At 47.2% G+C, this 20,393-nt stretch overlaps 1 protein-coding gene across 12 annotated transcripts in view; it reads left to right on the forward strand.

The window, feature by feature from the left end:
• Nucleotides 1–20,393, forward strand: part of HERC1 (HECT and RLD domain containing E3 ubiquitin protein ligase family member 1) — a 1,155,039-nt gene that overhangs the window by 205,418 nt on the left and 929,228 nt on the right. For all 12 annotated transcript variants that reach the window (XM_069222059.1, XM_069222062.1, XM_069222061.1 and 9 more), the window contains exon 20: nt 6,299–6,413. In XM_069222059.1, coding sequence (XP_069078160.1) covers nt 6,299–6,413 — 115 coding nt within the window. The remainder of the gene's footprint in view (nt 1–6,298; nt 6,414–20,393) is intronic.

Here is a 20,393-nt window from a genome sequence, read left to right on the forward strand (position 1 = left end):
GTGTTAAGCATTTGTTGTACACATACAGGCAATAAATGAGGAACACTCACTCAAAGACTTAACTCTAGGCCAATAGTGGTTATATAGAAAAATATATTTTCTTAATTTATTTTAGAACCACAATATTCAAGATTTGAGGTAAGTACATAAAATGCAAGGTACTTCACATAGGTATGTATAGACCTTTGATTCAAAGCAGCAGTACACACCGTTTTAGTTAAAATGGCAATAAGCCATTTTAAAACTGGACACAGTGCAAATATCAACAGTTCCTGGGAGAGGTAAATATCAACAGTTCCTGGATTAGGTTTCTCAGGTAAGTAAAGCACTTACACAGTCAGTCTCTTGAACATAGACAGCCCACCGTTGGGTGTTCAAGGCAACCCCAAAGTCACTGCACCAGCAACACAGGGCCGGTCAGGTACAGAGGTCAAAGGAGGGCCCATGGGGAACAGGGGTACTCCGGTTCCAGTCTGCTAGCAGGTAAGTACCTGTGCCCTCGGGGAGCAGACCAGGGGCGGCCGGGTGCAGTGTGCAAAGTAGGCGCCGAGTTTACTATAGAAAGCAATGGAGGGACCCGGGGGTCACTTCGGTGATGCAGGCAGGGCACAGGGGGGCTTCTCGGGCCAGCCACGGACTGGGCTAGGAAGAGGGCTGCCTGCTGGTCACACCTGCACTGGAAGGTGGTTCCTCTCGGTCCTGGGGGTTGCGGGTGCAGTGCTTGGTCCAGGCGTCGGGTTCCTTGTTACCAGGCAGTCGCGGTCAGGGGGAAACTCTGGATCCTCTCTGCAGGCGTCGCTGTGGGGGTGCTGGCGGTTCGACTCAGGTTACTCACGTCGTCGCAGTCGTCTGGGAGTCCTCTCTAAGGTGTTGGTTCTCTGGAGCTCAAGCCGGGGGCGTCTGGTGCAGAGTGAGAAGTCTCACGCTTACGGCGGGAAGAGAGAGTTCTTTGGAAGTTGCTTTAAAGTTGCAAAGTTGTTGCAGTTTTTGAACAGTGCCGTTGTTCTTGGGAGTTTGTTGGTCCTTCGGGTTCAGGGCAGTCCTCTGAGTCCTCAGAGGTCGCTGGTCCCTGTCGGATGCGTCGCTGTGCAGGTTCTTTGAGTCTGGAGACAGGCCGGTAGGGCTGGGGCTAAGTCAGTTGTCCTCTCTGTCGCCTCTGCGGGGCTTTCAGGTCAGCAGTCCTTCTTCTTGTTGTAGTTTGCAGGAATCTGATTTCCTGGGTTCAGGGTCACCCCTAAATACCTAATTTAGGGGTGTGTTTAGGGGCTGTCCTGACTGGTGGGTGGCTCCTCCTTGTTTTTCTCATTATCTCCTCCAGCCTTGCTGCCAAAAGTGGGGGCAGTGGCTGGAGGGACGGGCATCTCCACTAGCTGGGATGTCCTGGGGTGCTGTAACAAAAGGCATGAGCCTCTGAGGCTCACCGCCAGGTATTACAGTTCCGGCAGGGGGAGGTGAGAAGCACCTCTACCCAGTATAGGCTTTGTTCCTGGCCACAGAGTGACAAAGGCACTCATCCTATGTGGCCAGAAACTCGTCTGGTTGTGGCAGGCTGGCAGAAACTAGTCAGCCTAGCACTAGGAGTCGGACTGGTATTCAGGGGGCATCTCTAAGATGCCCCCTTGGTGTATTTTACAATAAATCCCACACTGGCATCAGTGTGCATTTATTGTGCTGAGAAGTTTGATACCAAACTTCCCAATTTTCAGTGTAGCTATTATGGAACTGTGGAGTTCGTGTTTAACAGACTCCCAGGCCATATATTCTTATGGCTACCCTGCACTTACAATGTCTAAGGGTTTGCTTAGACACCGTAGGGGCATAGTGCTCATGCACTTATGCCCTCACCTGTGGTATAGTGCACCCTGCCTTAGGGCTGTAAGGCCTGCTAGAGGGGTCACTTACCTATGCCACGGGCAGTGAGAGGTGGGCATGGTACTCTGAGGGGAGTGCCATGTCGACTTAGTCATTTTCTCCCCACCAGCACATACAAGCTGTGAGGCAGTGTGCATGTGCTGTGAGAGGGGTCCCCAGGATGGCAAAAGACATGCTGCAGCCCTTAGAGACCTTCCCTGACAACAGGGCCCTTGGTACCAGGGGGTACCATTTACAAGGGACTTATCTGTGTGGAGGCTGGCCTGGCTTATAGTGGGTACCTTGTGGTACTTACACCTTGTGCCAGGTCCAGTCATCCCTTATTAGTAGAATAGAGGTGTTTCTAGCAGCTTAGGCTGATAAAAGGTAGCTATGGCAAAGCTTAGGCTGAACTAGGAGACATGCAAAGCTCCTACTATACCACTTACATCATATCGCACAATATCATAAGAAAACACAATACACAGAGTTACTAAATATAAAGGTACTTAATTTTTATGACAATATGCCACAAGTATCTCAGTGAGTACCCTCAGTAAGAAGGAAGTAACATACACAAGTCATATGTACACAAACCCAAAACAGGTAAGTAAGAGTAAGAAAGTTAATGCAAACAGTGTAGAATTACAATAGGATGCAATAGGTGAACATAGGTCTAGGGGCAACACAAACCATATACTCCAAAAGTGGAATGCGAATCACGAACGGACCCCAGACCTATGGGATTTGTAGAGGGTCGCTGGGACTGTAAGAAAACAGTCAGGGTGTCCAAGATACCCCACCCCAAGACCCTAAAAAGTAGGAGTAAAGTATCCCTACTACCCCAATAGGACACAATAGCCGTGATAGGGGGATTCAGCAAGAACCACAAACACCAGCAAAGCACTGAAGACGGATTCCTGGACCTGAGGACCTGCAAGGCAAGGGGACCAAGTCCAAGAGTTGCAATAGTGTCCAGGGGGGGCAGGAGTCCAGGAAACCCCGGATGAAGGTGCAAGGAAGCTGCCTCTGGATGGAAGAAGGTTTGGATTCTGCAACAACGAAGAGAGCTAGGAACTTCTCCTTTGGATGAAAGATGGCCCACGGCGTGCTGAAGGTTGCAGAAGTGTTCCCACGCAGAAATACAGCAAACAAGCCTTGCTAGCTGCAAGGGTCACGGTAGAGGTTTTTGGGTGCTGCCGGAGACCAGGAAGGACCAGGATGTCACCCCTTGGAGGATGAGACAGAGGGGGCGCTCAGCAACTCAGAGAGCCCCCACAGAAGCAGGCAGCACCTGCAGAAGTACCGGAGCAGGCACTTAGAAGATTTGTGAACCAGAGCTGGCTCAGAGTCACAAAGGAGGGTCCCACGATGTCAGAGTCCTACTCGGAGGGTTGAGCACTGCAGGATGGAGTGCTGGGGACCCAGGCTAGGCTGTGCATGAAGGAATCCTTGGAGGAGTGCACAGAAGCCGGAGCAGCTGCAAATCATGCGGTACACAGGTTTGCAGTCCAGCGTGGGGAGGCAAGGACTTACCTCCACCAAACGTGGACTGAAGGATCACTGGACTGTGGGAGTCACTGTGTTCCAGGGACCGCGCTCGTCAGGATGAGAGGGGACCCAGAGGACAGGTGATGCAGTCTTTTGGTGCCTGCGTTAGCAGGGGGAAGATTCCGTCGACCCACAGGAGATTTCTTCTTGGCTTCCAGTGCAGGGTGAAGGCAGGTGACCCTCAGAGCATGCACCACCAGGAAACAGTCGAGCAAGCCGGCATGATTAGGTGCTACAATGTTGCTGGTAGTCGTCTTGCTACTTTGTTGCGGTTTTGCAGGCGTCCTGGAGCAGACAGCGGTCGATCCTTGGCAGAAGTCGAAGAGAGAAGTGCAGAAGAACTCTGGGGAGCTCTTGCATTCGTTATCTGAAGAATACCCCAGAGGAGAGACCCTAAATAGCCAGAAAAAGAGGTTTGGCTACCAAGAAAGGAGGATTGGCTACCAAGAAAGGTAAGAGCCTATCACCTGCAGGCACTGGCCACTCAGAGCAGTGCAGTGTGCCCCCAACACCTGTTTCAAAGATGGCAGAGGTCTGGGACACACTGGAGGAGCTCTGGGCACCTCCCCTGGGAGGTACTGGCCATGGGAGTGGTCACTCCCCTTTCCTTTGTCCAGTTTCACGCCATAGCAGGGCTGGGGGATCCCTGAACCGGTGTAGACTGGCTTATGCAGAGATGGGCACCATCTGTGCCCATCAAAGCATTTCCAGAGGCTGGAGGAGGCTACTCCTCCCCAGCCCTTTACACCTATTTCCAAAAGGAGAGGGTTTAACACCCTCTCTCAGAGGAAATCCTCTGTTCTGCCTTCCTGGGCCAGGGCTGCCTAGACCCCAGGAGGGCAGAAACCTGTCTGAGGGGTTGGCAGCAGCAGCAGCTGCAGTGGAAACCCCGGAAAGGCAGTTTGGCAGTACCCGGGTTCTGTGCTAGAGACCTGGGGGATTATGGTATTGTCCCCCCAATACCAGGATGGTATTGGGGGGACAATTCCATGATCTTAGACATGTTACATGGCCATGTTCGGAGTTACCATTGTGACGCTATACATAGGTAGTGGCCTATGTATAGTGCACGCGTGTAATGGTGTCTTTGCACTCACAAAGTCCGGGGAATTTGCCCTGGCGATGTGGGGGGCACCTTGGCTAGTTCCATGGTGCCAACACACTAAGTAACTTGGCACCCAACCTTCACCAGGTGAAGGTTAGACATATAGGTGAATTATAAGTTACTTATGTGCAGTGAAAAATGGCTGTGAAATAACGTGGATGTTATTTCACTCAGGCTGCAGTGGCAGGCCTGTGTAAGAATTGTCTGAGCTCCCTATGGGTGGCAAAAGAAATGCTGCAGCCCATAGGGATCTCCTGGAACCCCAATACCCTGGGTACCTAAGTACCATAAACAAGGGAATTATATAACGTGGATGTTATTTCACTCAGGCTGCAGTGGCAGGCCTGTGTAAGAATTGTCTGAGCTCCCTATGGGTGGCAAAAGAAATGCTGCAGCCCATAGGGATCTCCTGGAACCCCAATACCCTGGGTACCTAAGTACCATATACAAGGGAATTATATGGGTGTACCAGTGTGCCAATGAGAATTGGTAAATTTAGACACTAGCCTGCAGTGACAAATTTAGAAAGCAGCGAGAGCATAAACACTGAGGTTCTGGTTAGCAGAGCCTCAGTGATACAGTTAGGCACCACACAGGGAACACATACATGGCACATGCCATGATCACTGGGTCCATGCCTAGAAGGATCCCAGTGACACAAAGGCTAAAACAACATACATACAGTGAAAATGGGGGTAACATGCCAGGCAAGATGGTACTTTCCTACAATGTGTCTCATTTCTTGACTCTGTGTGAACAACTGCTCAACATTCGCCTCCGATAAGCCTAAGCTGCTTGACCACTCTACCACAAATAGAGCACTTGGGATTATTAAAGTAAGCCCCTGTAAACCAATAAGTGTTGTCTAGACATTTGCATGGTGTACCCCTACATTGGTACACTACAAAAAAGCCAGCTTCTTACGCTTTTTCAGTGTAGTGTAAGAAAACATGATTCAAAGCTTCAGTATTCGGTCTTTGCTGCCTGTCAGCCACTGCAGACCAGACAAAGAAGTGTCCTGCCAAAAGGGATCCTGCTTCCTGCAATTCTGGCTCCAAGCTCAGGCAGATCTGTGTTCTCTGGTCTCCCTTTTCCCATTTTAGCGAAGGCAAGTATTTTTGGAAGTAAGAAATACAAGTTATCTGGAGTAGGAAAACAATGGGAATCCAGTAGGAGAGGGGTTAAGCCTAAAATGGAACAGATGTATAAAGAAAAAGATACAGTTACTGGTCTGAAGGTCAAGATGTTTATCATTGAGACCCTTTAGCTGTTACGTGAACAGTCGTCCTTGCCAACCATTCCCTGTCCACTGATCTCCTCACCCTCTCCTCCCGGATGACATAGTTGAACCATAATCTGTTGTCAAGGATCTGTTCGGCTGGCTGGATTATTTTGAGTTTGCTTGTGAAATTCGTACGTTCTCGTAGATTATTGACACAAGGTTTTTGGGTTGTTTTGTGTTTTTGGTAATACCTCATTGGTCTACTTGGCTTATACCATTTCTGAATGGGTCAAGATTACAAAGTTTTAGGCATGGATAAAGTTGCTAAGTATATCGCAAGATTGGAAACATATTTCATATTAAGCTTGGTGGCACCGTTTATTTCAGGAAATACTGTGCACTACATAAAACTCAAGGGTCTTGCCACAGGTTTGTGCAAATGGTCAATCATATATGTCCGCTATATGGTTCTGTTTAGTTTCCTTTTCAGTATGATGTTCATATAAAAATATGGATGCTGAGCTTCTGAGTACAACTGGCACACAAAATATTTTCTTCTCTTGTTTTAGATTGGGATAGTGCAACAGTCAGCAATGAATCACTCTTGGATACAGTTTCTAGGTTTGTTCTGGCAGCTCTTTTGAAACATACAAATTTACTTGGACAGGCAAGCGGTGAGAGCAGGTAAGTTGCCTAAAAGAGCATTTGATTGCATTTCTCTAAATTGCTTGTGATGGAAAGAAGAGCAATGCATCAAAGTGAACATAAATGTTTTTTTTTTCTTCAGAACCATACATTGTGTATTAGTACCTGTGCTGTGGTCCCGCTGTCTCAGGAGTATCCTGATTGACAATCATATTTGTTTTTTGTGGTACAAAGTATTAAAACCTGCTTTTAAGGTCAGACCCATGTTTTTGTGTGGCCCTAGGCTCAACTTGTGCTTTTACAACAACCTTGCAATTTAAACTTTTGTATACTTGTCTCAAACAAAGGAATTCCAGCAGTGGAAGACAAATCCCACAAAATATCTTACGCTATCTTTATCCTCTGTGTTTCCCGGTGTTTCCTGACGAGCAGAACGTAATTGGCAAAGATGAGGTTCAGTGGACCTTTTTTTTTACCTTGGCCTAGCTAAACAATGCTGCTTTTCCCTATTGCTTTCTTTTCTGTTTGCTGTGGACTCTGTCCACATGCAGCGGATAAGAAATAGTCATGAAGGAGAACTAACATAAAGTTACTTCTGTTGTTGCTTTGAGCACAGCCAAACACATACTGGCTCCTTTTTATAGATGGAAAATGCAAAAGGTGTATACTCCTGCAGTGAAATATTTTTATGACTGTGCATAACAAACAACTTTTTGTATGTTGCCAGGTGTATAGGCTTCCTAATTAATCTCTATTGAAGGAGTTTCCAGACCTACCCACAAGTTATTAGTTGCATTTAAAACTTCACTCACTTTGGCGGTGTATGGCTTATGCTGAAGCAATGTGTTGTGTTCAGTTTCGAGCTCCCTCCTAAACCAAAATCTCCCCTGATTGCGAAATGAAAGGATTAAACTGAGCCTCTCAAAATGCAGGCATGCCAGGAGCCCAGAAACTGCTTCATTTTTCAGTCAGTCCCTGTTGCAAAAAAGATTTCAACTGGCTCCACACAGCGGTGGCAAGCTGGGAGTGCCCTTCACCCAGAAGAACACAATGGACTCCAAGAAAAATAACTATATGCCGCCCAGTAAGCAAAATCTCTTGAAATGTCGACCAGACCTTCATGATAAACTCGGCATTCCCAAACCAATTAAGAGCTAAGATTGAAATGAGAGCAACATTAAATTTTGTAGTTAAATATATCCAGGCAATAGACAATGCCTAATTAAGATAAGAGTTCATCTATGGACTCCTTTCTTGATGAACCTCATTCATCTGTTGTCACCCTGACTGATGAATTGAAAACAATATGGGCCGACCCATATGAATGAGCCAGTTGTGATAACATGTGACTTAGAAATGTAAGAGTCAGCTGTGGGAGAACAAATAAAGGGTTTTTGTGGTTCCATGTTTTGACATAATTCCTAGGGAGTAAAGACTTAAGAGTGGACATAGTTGAAGCCTGTGGAGATAGTGCCCCATGCTACTGCCTAGGAGACATATTGCTAAAGATATCATCACTCAAAGATAATGTCACTCTAAAAGTGGAGGGCACTGGCACAGTTTATTTCAGAGGAGGTTGTGTTAAATTATACTAAGATCTAACACAAAATACACTCAATAAGAGAAGAGCTCAGGAGGAGTACATAAGGGAACTAAGATGCAAATGATGGGAAATTCCAAATTGCTTGTCATTAGGCTTTCAGAGCAGTGTAAAGCAAGGCTGGGGCTCTCTGAAGGAACTGAGACTAACAACTTTCAAAAGATCACAGAATGTTGATGGAGACTGATGGGAACAAATATGAAATAATGGGAGGAAGGAGACTTCCCAACATTAAAACAAGTGAAATTTGATAACTCCCTTTCAGATCTATTAAGTTCTACTGGGGTAACAGCGCAGAATGAGGTAAAAATAATGGTATGGCTTGAGTAAGATTGCCAATGGGATGAAGGTGGGCAAAGTGTTACCCACGGGTGTGGAATCACTGACTCATCTCGGGTATTTTCAGCTCCCCATTTGGAGAAGGCCTAATTGAGAGTTACGGTTAGTTTTCGGGGTAGGGGAAACAAGATCGATTTGAAGGCATTAATAACCAGTTTGATAACAATATGAAGGAAATGGTCAAATAAGTTGGATTTGTAAGAGAAATAGATGTGAACAGGTACAAAGAGTGATACACCTAAACAAAATGAGACACTTTTTTCACCTGTAATGTTAGGGGATTCAGTTTCCTGAGAAAGCAATATGTTCTGGCAAGCACTTACACAGGAATCCCTTAATATAATTTGCCTACAAGAGATCCATCTCTGGCATAAACATGTGCGATTGATGATGCTTCGATCATTTCCGGAAATGTTTTGTGCATTGGCAAAACAAAAAATTGGTGGTGTGTTGGTCGTGCTGCACCAAGACTTGTTCTTTCCAAAGGGAGATGTGGTAACAGACAAAAAAAATAGGCAGATATATGATAATTAGAAGGTGATTGGAGAGGTAGGATATAACCCTAGTAGTATTATATGAACCAAATTTGACTTCAGAGAAATTCCTGTTTTCATTAACATAGAGGCTGGAGGAAGTAAGGAAAGGAGAATTAACATAATTGATAACTCCAGTGTTCTCCAGTCTCCTTCCATAGACAGACTCCTCTATGACAAAGTGGCATGGAACTATTATAGTCTGGCTGAAGGCTTTCTCTGAATTGGGGAAGTTTTTGGTGGTTGAACAAACGTGCATCCATCTGAGGAAGATTTGACTTTTTTCCAAATATTATATTATTGCTGGTTTCCTATTCGACAACCATTTTAAACTGAATACATTTTCTATATCACCATTTATGTTTTTTTAGACATAAATAGTACCTGCCTCTTTCTTTTCCTTTCTTTCCTGCACATTTCTTCCTCTTGTATTAGTGACAGTTGTCTTTGTGACGGTTGCACTCATTAATTAAACTTAAAGCCTTTAATTGTGGAGGGCGTGTTATCTCTCAGCAGTCTTTGTCCATACCATTTAACTCTGGTTTCCATGTTAATAGGATGTCATTTTCGCTTTGATCAAACGTCTTTTTGGTATTCAGTTTGCAATTGTGTCCCAGGTTTTGAAGAACTACAAGATAGTGTGGCGATATTTGCCCTTTGCCACAATCATGCAGTCACTATTTTTGCTAGTTAATAGTAGTTGAGTGCTTAAGGACCACTCTCTATTTTAGCATTTTCTCCTATTACCAACTTCATTCACAGCACAGGTTGTCCTGGATCTGCTGATGTTGGGAACCACATAAGTTGTCCTGGATCTGCTGATGTTGGGAACCACATAATTTCCTTTAGTACAGCTAATAATTATTTCCACATGAGCACCAAATGTACATAGGTGTTCTTCTCTTACCACGCTGTCTTCCAGCATTGGTCACATGTCCCTCTGTACATTTTGTTCATTTTGTCAGGTGTGTTGTATATATTTGTAAATCATACTATTTCACGCCAGTAGTTGAACCATTTTTATATGTTATAGTCCGGCTATGTGGGCGAGTTCACCCCTTCTCTTAAAAGTTTGTACATATTTAAGATTGCTCTCTAAGTGGCTAACATCGTTTTGACCAGTTTTAGGTCTCCCCTGAAACAGCACTTTGCTCTGTTGCCAGCAAAACCTTTTGTTAACAAAAAAGAAGTTAACGGGAGCTTACAGCCTGCACATTACTTACCATTGGTTGCCTTCAGTGTCATTCTCATGTTCTTTGATTCTTATTGATCAGCACGTGCTGTTCTTCAAAAAGTCACCGCCCTCCATGTCACTCTGTTGTTGCCTAACCACTTTATCCTGTGTGTGCACGTAGAATGCCCCTGTATTAGTTTTAGCCTTGCAGTTTGAACCCCACAGGAATGCTAATTTCCAGCGGCCAACTTAACAAAAAAACATTCTCTTTAAACATTAAGGTCCTTATGTTGTTCAGTTGAATGGCCACTAACTATCTGAACATTGGCTCAAAGGTGCAAAGAGATGAATGTGCCTGTGAGCATGTGAGCTGGGCTCTTACTGTGGTATATCATGGCAGGCACTCTCTGGCTGCTCTCTTTTAGTGTGTTGTTGTGCAGTGCAGCAGTATCTGATAGACATCTAGTTGCAGATTCCTTATGTTAGAATTTCCCCAGGTGTCAGTCTTGATCTGGCGATTTTTCTTGAGCAGTACACCTACACCCCAGGTAGCATTGATCGGCTCTGCGTTTGTCCTCCGTGCCAGACATGACATCGCAGTACCTATAGGTACTGCGCAGACTTTCTTCTCTTTCCATGTCAGCCAGCACTGAGAAGAGCTGCCCCTCAGTAGTGTTCAATGGCATGTGTAGCTGCAGATACACATGCTATGTATAGCTCTTACGACATCTAGTGTTGGGCTCGGAGTGTTACAAGTTGTTTTTCTTTGAAGAAGTCTTTTTGGAGTCATGGGATCGAGTGACTCCTCCTCTTGGTTACAGTGCGCATAGGCATTGACTCCATTGTTAGATTGTTTTCTTTCCGCTGTCGGATTCGGACGTGTTTCCTCTCGCTCTGAGATTTCGATTCAGAACACCTTAGAAAATCTAGTTAATTGTTGGTATTTTTTCGATTGCGTTTCCCATCTAGCATCGAACCAATAGTACCGTCGGAATCTTCATTTTGCCCTTCGGGGCGCGTGCGCCCGACGCAGGCCTTTTCGGGCCTACAGCATGGAGAGCCTGATGGATCGGAGTCCATTTTGATTCCGCCCTCAGTGCCACATGAAGTACCCATATACAGACCAACACCTGGTTTGTAATTCGTGCCTTTCTCCAGACCATCGAGAGGAAGATTGCAAAGCCTGTCGATCGAAGAAGACGTTGAGAGATCGCAGGGCCCGAAGACTAGAAATGGTGTCGAAAAGGCCCGAACATCTCGACGTCATGGAGGAAAAGCAGGCTCAGACAGCAGTCTCTATCCGAGACACCGACTCCGAACAGGAATCGGAAGATGATAGACCCATCACAGCTGGCCAGCATGTGAGTACGTCTGCCCCTACGCCCTTATACATAAAACACCCGAATGCCTTGGGTATACCACTGCCGGAAGGCCGTGGTTCAGCCTGAGAAAAGACTGTTGGCGACCGACCTTTGTGATCTGCGCCGAAAAAGGCCACCCCTCCGTCCACTTTGGAGTCGAGCAAGTCGGTAAAAACTTCCACCTCAGACTCCAGTAAACAACCTCACTCTTCGGAGTTGAAAATTCAACACCCTGCTTTGGAGCCGAAACAACCGGCTTCCTTTTTGGGACCGATAAAGATCCAAACTTCGAAGCCGAAAAAATCCTCATACACAGAGGAACAAGGACTTTCAAGAAAACTAAAGCAAATCACAAAAGCCCATGCAAGAATCTCACAAAGCTTCTGAAGAAGAGACTGAGATTGAGCCAATATTAGAGGTTATGGATGAAAGATAATCGAGAATCCATATACATAAGGAGACTGGTCGAATCATCACTGCACCTCCTTTAAAGACTAAAAGAAAGCTGGCCTTTCAAGAGGAGTTAGACTCTGCTCAACCTTCAGTAAAAGTGCAGAAACAAAAGGACAAACCAGCACCTCTCCCTACTTCTCCTCCTTACTCTCCACAGCTTCCTTTTTCACATCACAATAGTCCACCACTATTGCCTTCTCCAACACACTCATTATATTTGCATGGAGATACAGTGGACCCATGGGATCTCTATGACCCTGATCCCATTCCAGACAATGATCCTGACCTCTACCCCTCTAAACCTTCTGTAGGAAGTTGGCTCTGTATGTACTATTTCAAAGTAAGAAATGCAGTATAGATAAGTCACCCCTCTAGCAGGCCTTACAGCCCTAAGGCAGGGTGCACTATACCATAGGTGAGGGCACCAGTGTATGAGCACTGTGCCCCTACAGTGTCTAAGCCAAACCTTAGACATTGTAAGTGCAGGGTAGCCATAAGAGTATATGGTCTGGGAGTCTGTCATACACGAACTCCACAGCACCATAATGGCTACACTGAAAACTGGGATGTTTGGTATCAAACTTCTCAGCACAATAAATGCACACTGATGCCAGTGTACATTTTATTGTAACATACACCCCAGAGGGCACCTTAGAGCTGCCCCCTGAAACCTTAACCAACTACCCGTGTAGGCTGACTGGTTTTAGCAGCCTGCCACACTCAAGACATGTTGCTGGCCACATGGGGAGAGTGCCTTTGTCACTCTGTGGCTAGTAACAAAGCCTGTACTAGGTGGAGATGCTTATCACCTCCCCCTTGCAGGAACTGTAACACCTGGCGGTGAGCCTTAAAGGCTCACCCCCTTTGTTACAGCACCCCAGGGCATTCCAGCTAGTAGAGTTGCCCGCCCCCTCCGGCCACGGCCCCACTTTTGGCGGCAAGGCCGGAGGAGATAATGAGAAAAACAAGGAGGAGTCACTGGCCAGTCAGGACAGCCCCTAAGGCAACCTGAGCTGAGGTGACTCTGACTTTTAGAAATCCTCCATCTTGCAGATGGAGTATTCCCCCAATAGGGATAGGAATGTGACCCCCTCCCCTTGGGAGGAGGCACAAAGAGGGTGTAGCCACCCTCAGGGCTAGTAGCCATTGGCTACTGCCCTCCCAGACCTAAACACACCCCTAAATTCTGTATTTAGTGGCTCCCCTGAACCTAGGAACTCAGATTCCTGCAACCTAAGAAGAAGAGGACTGCTAAGCTGAAAAACCCTGCAGAGAAGACGGAGACACAAACTGCTTTGGTCCCAGCTCTACCGGCCTGTCTCCCCACTCCTAAAGACACTGCTCCAGCGACGCTTTCCCCAGGGACCAGCGACCTCTGAATCCTCAGAGGACTGCCCTTCTCTAGAAGGACCAAGAAACTCCTGAGGACAGCGGCCCTGTTCACCCAAGACTGCAACTTTGTTTCAAAGGAGCAACTTTAAAACAACTGCGTTTCCCGCCGGAAGCGTGAGACTTGCTACTCTGCATCCGACGCCCCCGGCTCGGCTTGTGGAGAAACAACACTTCAGGGAGGACTCCCCGGCGACTGCGAGACCGTGAGTAGCCAGAGTTGCCCCCCCTGAGCCCCCACAGCGACGCCTGCAGAGGGAATCCTGAGGCTCCCCCTGACCGCGACTGCCTGTCTCCCAGATCCCGACACCTGGTAAAGACTCTGCACCCGCAGCCCCCAGGACCTGAAAGATCGGAACTCCAGTGCAGGAGTGACCCCCCAGGAGGCCCTCTCCCTTGCCCAGGTGGTGGCTACCCCGAGGATCCCCACCCCCCCTTGCCTGCCTGCATCGCTGAAGAGACCCCTTGGTCTCCCATTGATTTCCATTGGAAACCCGACACGTGTTTGCACACTGCTCCCGGCCGCCCCGTGCTGCTGAGGGTGTACTTTCTGTGCTAACTTGTGTCCCCCCCCCCCCCCGGTGCCCTACAAAACCCCCCTGGTCTGCCCTCCGAAGACGCGGGTACTTACCTGCTGGCAGACTGGAACCGGGGCACCCCCTTCTCCATTGAAGCCTATGCGTTTTGGGCACCACTTTGACCTCTGCACCTGACCGGCCCTGAGCTGCTGGTGTGGTAACTTTGGGGTTGCTCTGAACCCCCAACGGTGGGCTACCTTGGACCCAAACTTGAACCCCGTAGGTGGTTTACTTACCTGCAAAAACTAACAAACTCTTACTCCCCCCAGGAACTGTTGAAAATTGCACTGTCTTGTTTTAAAATAGCTATATGTGATTTATTTGAAAAGTGTATATGCTATTTTGATTATTCAAAGTTCCTAAAGTACCTACCTGCAATACCTTTCATTTGAAGTATTACATGTAAAATTTGAACCTGTGGTTCTTAAAATAAACTAAGAAAATATATTTTTCTATACAAAAACCTAATCGCCTGGAATTGTCTTTGAGTGTGTGTTCCTCATTTATTGCTGGTGTATGTACTACAAATGCTTAACACTACTCCTTTGATAAGCCTACTGCTCGACCACACTACCACAAAATAGAGCATTAGAATTATCTCTTTTTGCCACTATCTTACCTCTAAGGGGAACCCTTGGACTCTGTGCATACTATTCCTTATTTGAAATAGTGCATACAGAGCCAACTTCCTACAGCATGGCACTCTGAGGGGAGTGCCATGTCGACATAGTCCTTTTCTCCCCACCAGCACACACAATCTGTGAGGCAGTGTGCATGCGCTGAGTGAGGGGCCCCCAGGGTGGCATAAGACATGCTGCACCCCTTAGAGACCTTCTCTGGCATCCGGGCCCTTGGTACCAGGGGTACCATTTACAAGGGACTTACCTGAGTGCCAGAGCTATGCCAATTATGGAAGCAAAGGTACAGTTTAGGGAAAGAACACTGGTGCTGGGGCCTGGTTAGCAGGGTCCCAGCAAACTTTGAATCATAACTTGGCATCAGCAAAAGGCAAAAAGCCAGGTGGTAACCATGCGAAGGAGGCATTTCCTTACAGCATGTATGGCTGTGCTCCTCTGGGTTTAAGCCAGAAATACAACAGGCAGTGCTTAATATGCCTTTTGATTTAAAAAAAAACATTTATTTGGCCCTGAAGTGGACACCACTATAGAAAAACTGAGAAAGGACCTAGACACTGCTAAGGCAATGGGGGCATTCTATACCACACCATATAGAGGCTCCTTTCGCAGACCTCAATTTAGAGGAGGATTTAAGCCACAATCCTCTGACACTACCTGCCAGACAAAGCAGGGACATCAAACTCTATATCAAGGAGGGGGATTTAGGGGATCCTACAGAGGAAATATTTCAGGAACAGAGGCAAATTCCAAGCCTCAAAACAAGCCACTACACCATCTAAGCAGTGACTTCCTTCCCGCCCCTCCACACATGTCCTGTGAGGGGGGAGACTACAGCAATTCCACTCTCATCAGCAAAATATCAACACAGACAATTGGGTTTTATCAATTATCCACAATGGCTATTGCCTAGAATTAATCTCCACCATTCCAAACATTCCACCACATCACCACAAATTGTCCCCAAAACACAAAGTTCTGCTGCAAGAAGAGGTATAATCTCTACTATTAAAACAAGGAATTGAATTGGTTCCACATTCTCAACAGGTAACAGGATTATACTCACTATACTTCCTCATTCCCAAATAAGATGGCACCCTCCGGCCCGTCCTGGACCTCAGGCCTCTCAATCTGTACATCCTGTCAGAACATTTTCACATGGTAACTCTGCAGAATGTCATTCCACTACTACAAAAATAGGATTACATGACTGCTTTAGACCTCAAGGATGCGTATTTCCATATACCCATCCATCCAGCTCACAGAAAATACCTCAGGTTTGTTATAGGAGGAAAACATTACCAGTTTAAAGTTTTGCCATTCGGCATAACAACAGCTCCAAGAGTGTTCACAAAATGTCTAGCAGTAGTAGCAGCCTACTTAGGAAGACAGCACATTCACGTCTTTCCATATCTAGACGATTGGCTAATAAAATCAAACAATTTTACACAATGCCAAAAACACACTCAATACTCTAGGGTTCACTCTGTTACCAAAAATCACACCTTCATCCAGCACAAGTACAACCTTACCGAGGTGTTATTCTAAATACTCAAAAAGCGCTAGCATACCCAAAAACACAAAGGACACAAGCTTTCCAAAATCTCATACCACACATACAGACAAATCAACAATACACTGTAAGATTTAGCATGAAAATTCTAGGGATGGTGGCATCTTGCATAGCTGTAGTTCCACATGCAAAGCTAAACATGAGGCCCTTACACCAGAGCCTCTCACAACAATGGTCTCAGGCACACGGTCAACTTTAAGATCTAGTGTTGATGGACTGGCAAACACATATGTCCCTTCAATGGTGTAATATCAGCAACCTAATGAAGGGGCGTTCATTTCAACACCCTATGCCTCAGACCATAATCACAACAGACGCATCCATGGTAGGTGGGGGAGCTCATCTCAACAATCATACCATTCAAGGGAAATGGGATGCCAAACAGAAACAGCTTCACATAAACCACCTAAAATTATTAGCTGTATTTCTTGCCCTAAAAGTGTTTCAACCTCTTCTCAAACAGAAGACGGTTCTAATAAAAACAGACGACATGACAACCATTTATTACCTCAGTAAACAGGGCTGGACACATTAATCTCAACTGTCCCTACTAGCACAAACAATATGAAAATGGGCAATTCACAATCACATTCATCTGTTAGCACAATACATTCCAGGGATAGACAATCAAATGGCAGATCTCCTAAACAGGAATTACCAACACACTCACAAATGGGAGATTCACTCCCAAGTACTTCAAAAGTACTTTCAAAAGTGGGGGACAACAGAAATAGACCTATTAGCAATAAGCGAAAACGCAAAATGCCAAAACTTCGCATCCAGACACGCACATCCCCTATCCAAGGGCAATGCTCTATGGATCAATTGGTCAGGGATATTTGCTTACGCTTTTTTCCCTCTCCCACTCCTTCCCTTTCTGGTCAGCAAACTACGTCAAACATCACTCACCATGATACTCATAGCACCAACATGGGCCCACCAGCATTGGTACACAACACTCCTAGATCTTTCTGTAGTACCTCATTCGAAACTCCAACTGCCCTCCCCCCTACCCACACTGCGCTCTCCTCAACCTTTGCAATCTATTCTCTCTCCTCCCTATACCTCTTACAATACTCCAATTCCACAACAAACAACCTAAACGTGGTTCACACTCTGGACCCAATAAAGCCAAGCGTCTCATCTTTCACATGTCCATTACTTTAGTCGTATATCTAATTTTCCATGCTTGTATGCTCCAAGGGTCCCTTTAAACTGGTCGGCGTCGCATATTCAGGGTCCGCAACCCCACAATGCATGACCCGCTCGGAGGGGCCCATTGGATGTTGCACTGTATGTCTCTGCAGATCCCCCACCACAGTACATATACCTTCACTTACCAATCCAGTATATTCCAGTTTGTACACCTACAATGGCAAGCAAAAGCCCTGTTTATCCATATCCGGCAGTACAGGACCGCTAATCCTGCAAACCCAGCTCAGAGCAGACAGGGCCCACAGGCGGGTATGGGTGCCACCGCTCACCACCAGAACAGCGACGATCCGGACTCCCTCACCCACCATCCATGCTTTCCGGTGCGTCTTCATCCCCAGTCACCTGCGTATTCTGCCATTGTCCCTTGGCCTCCCTCTTGCCAATGAACTCCTGCGGTTTCTGTGGGTCAGGGAAGACCAGGGCCTTTCTGCCTACTGTCAGTCTTAGACAGGCTGGGTACAGCATGTTGAATTCTAATTTCAGGTCTCTGATGTTCTGCTTGCCCTGCAGAAACTGTCACCTTGCCTCCTGTACTTGCTGGGTGAAATCCGGGAATAGCGATACCGTGATGCCCTCATACCGCAATTCCCCCAAGTCTAGGGCTCTCTGGAGTGCTGCGCCCCATCCCTGTAATTGAGGAGCCTCGCTACGATGGGGCGTGGAGGGCGCGGTGCCAGTGAGCGGTGGGCCCGCTCCACAACATATAGGTCTGAGAAAGTCTTGTGGTCCATCAAACTGATCAATAGTTGTTCCACATACCTCACCATGTTGTCTATTTGAGTCGATTCTGCTATACCCACAATGTGCACATTATTTCTATGTGAGCGCACCTTTAAGTCTTCTGTTTTGGCCTGCAACATAAGGAGAAGTTTGTCAACTTTCTTCTGGGCTGCACCCAGCACATTCTGCTCATCTTCGGCCTCTGACACCCTTCGTTCCTCCTTATCTAGGTGTTCCGAACGTCCATCAAGCCTGTATGACATGCGATCCATCCTGTACATCAGGGCATCTATTTTCTCGTCTGTTTTTGTGAGGCTCGCTTGCCTAGCCATCAGGATTTGCTTCAAGTCTGAGGTTGTCTCCCCCGCTGCTTCTTCCAGCACCCCTGTAGTTTAGCCTGTATTTTGCCTGACTTTCCCATGGCGCTATCCTCCGCACCGCGTTCATGCCCAGCAATCACACTGTCCAGGACGGGACTCGTGAGTAGGCTCCTTTTAGAGGCTTTAATAGTCACTTTTCTCACAGGGCCCGTACAATATCCTCCTCCTGTGGTTCCGGGCGCAGCGGCTACCGCGACCCGAAGCTGCTGCTGTATTCGTCACTCTCCGGGTCATGTGCGACCGTTCAATGAGCGCCACCCCGGCAGGGCAATTTATGCCTGTTTCACAGACTTGTTGTCCCCTGGCACCCCTGGCAGCCGCAATGTCTGGGGACTGACGCATGCGACTGCAGCCCACGGCCACCAACAATCCACTCCAAACCCCAGGTGATGACACAGGATAAAGGCAGGGTCGCACCAGCCCGGCCCTCCGGCACCCTCTCTGGGCTCACCTCCTTCTGGCCGCTCCCATTTGTCCCGCCAGAGTTCTCCAGCTCGTTCACTCAGGCCGCTCTCTGCTAGCCCCGAGCCCGGGACGGGGTTCTGTCTTCTGGCGCATCCCTGGGGCGTGATTCGGTTTGTCCAACCCTACGAGGCTGTGCTTCTCTCCACGGCCTCCAGAGGCCACTCAGTCACCCTGGGGCTCCCTATTTACTCTTGTTGGGTTGTTCTGGGACCCGTTCTGCACAGGGCCGTCGCAGGCATTGACGGACAGCACTCCCCTCGGGGCCCCACTCGCAGGCCTGTGGTCACGTAGGCTGCACTGTCGTTCTTCGCTCTGGTCTGGCGGATTGCAAATTCAGAGGGTCCCTCAGGACCTTAAGGCTCTGTTACACCGTCCTTGCATGCCTGTAGCATTTTTCTCGTGCCCTTGGTGTCAGGATTCTGTCGGATTGTTTCCTCTGCTCAAGGAGTTCACAGCCTAAGCGACCATGTTGTCGCTAGGCAAACTCTGCTCCCCCGATGACACCCTTTCACATAGGCCAGTCCATTATACTGCCTGCTCTCTATGCTCCACAACACCCCTGTAGAGAAGAGTGGAGACTCCATTGGCTGGACCCAAAAAGAGTGTTGTCATTCTCCTTTGACTACACAAGAGTTCAGAGTGGACCATCAATGGTTCGTAGGATACGGCAGAGCAAATAAAGGAAAGGCGGTGCAGAAACATCCTATGATGGATAATGCTCAGCATCGAAATATGCTGCTCATTGACACAAAGGCAACCTCCTCAAGGCTTACAAGCTTATTCCACCAGTGCAAAAGCTGCAACCAGTTTGTTAGCTCTCTGAGTTTCTGTCCTGGATATATTTCAGACAGCAATATGGGCTTCCCTGCACATGTTTATGAAGCACTACCGCCTGGGTGGTCAGATTGGCGCGATCAGCATTTTGCCCTTTCGGTACTACAGGACTATCTGACAGACTTCTAGCTGCAGATCCCTTACCTTTGAATTCTCCCAGGCATCAGACTGAATTCAGAATTATTATTATTGTGAACAGTACCCCTTTGCGCTGGTAGGTGACGTTGATCAGCTCTACATGGCTGTCAGTGGTGGTGTCCACGCCAGAAGTGACGTGAGCAGTGCCTATATAGGTGACACACCAGCATGCTGATGTCAGTTTCTTTTCATGTCTTTCCACGCCAAGAGCGTGGAGCCACGAAGAACACAAACTACTGGTGTACAAAATTAGGGTCATGAAAAGAGAGCAACCCTGACCCTAGGATCTGCTTGCATAGAGGGGAAGGATGGGTGGGGGTCAGTAAAGAATCTGTGGCTAGATATTCTCTACCAGTTAATTCCCGGAGGTAAGTAACTTGTTCATCTGGTAGAGACTTCTAGCTGCAGATTCTTTACCTTGTTGGCCACTGGAGAGTTCACCACATATTTGGTGTTTTTTCTCTGGGATCTGCAATTGTAGTGGGCTTCTGTCCAGAGAACTTGGGAGGAATTATGAGAAATGACAGATTCCTTACAATGCATTGTTTTGAACCAGTTAAACTGGCTACTGTAAGTCACAGGAAAAAGAAAAGTATGCCGAGCTGTAACTCATTGAAACTAGAGATTGTGAA

This window comes from Pleurodeles waltl, chromosome 3_1 (assembly GCF_031143425.1).
Source record: "Pleurodeles waltl isolate 20211129_DDA chromosome 3_1, aPleWal1.hap1.20221129, whole genome shotgun sequence".
Classification (NCBI taxonomy): Eukaryota; Metazoa; Chordata; class Amphibia; order Caudata; family Salamandridae; genus Pleurodeles; species Pleurodeles waltl.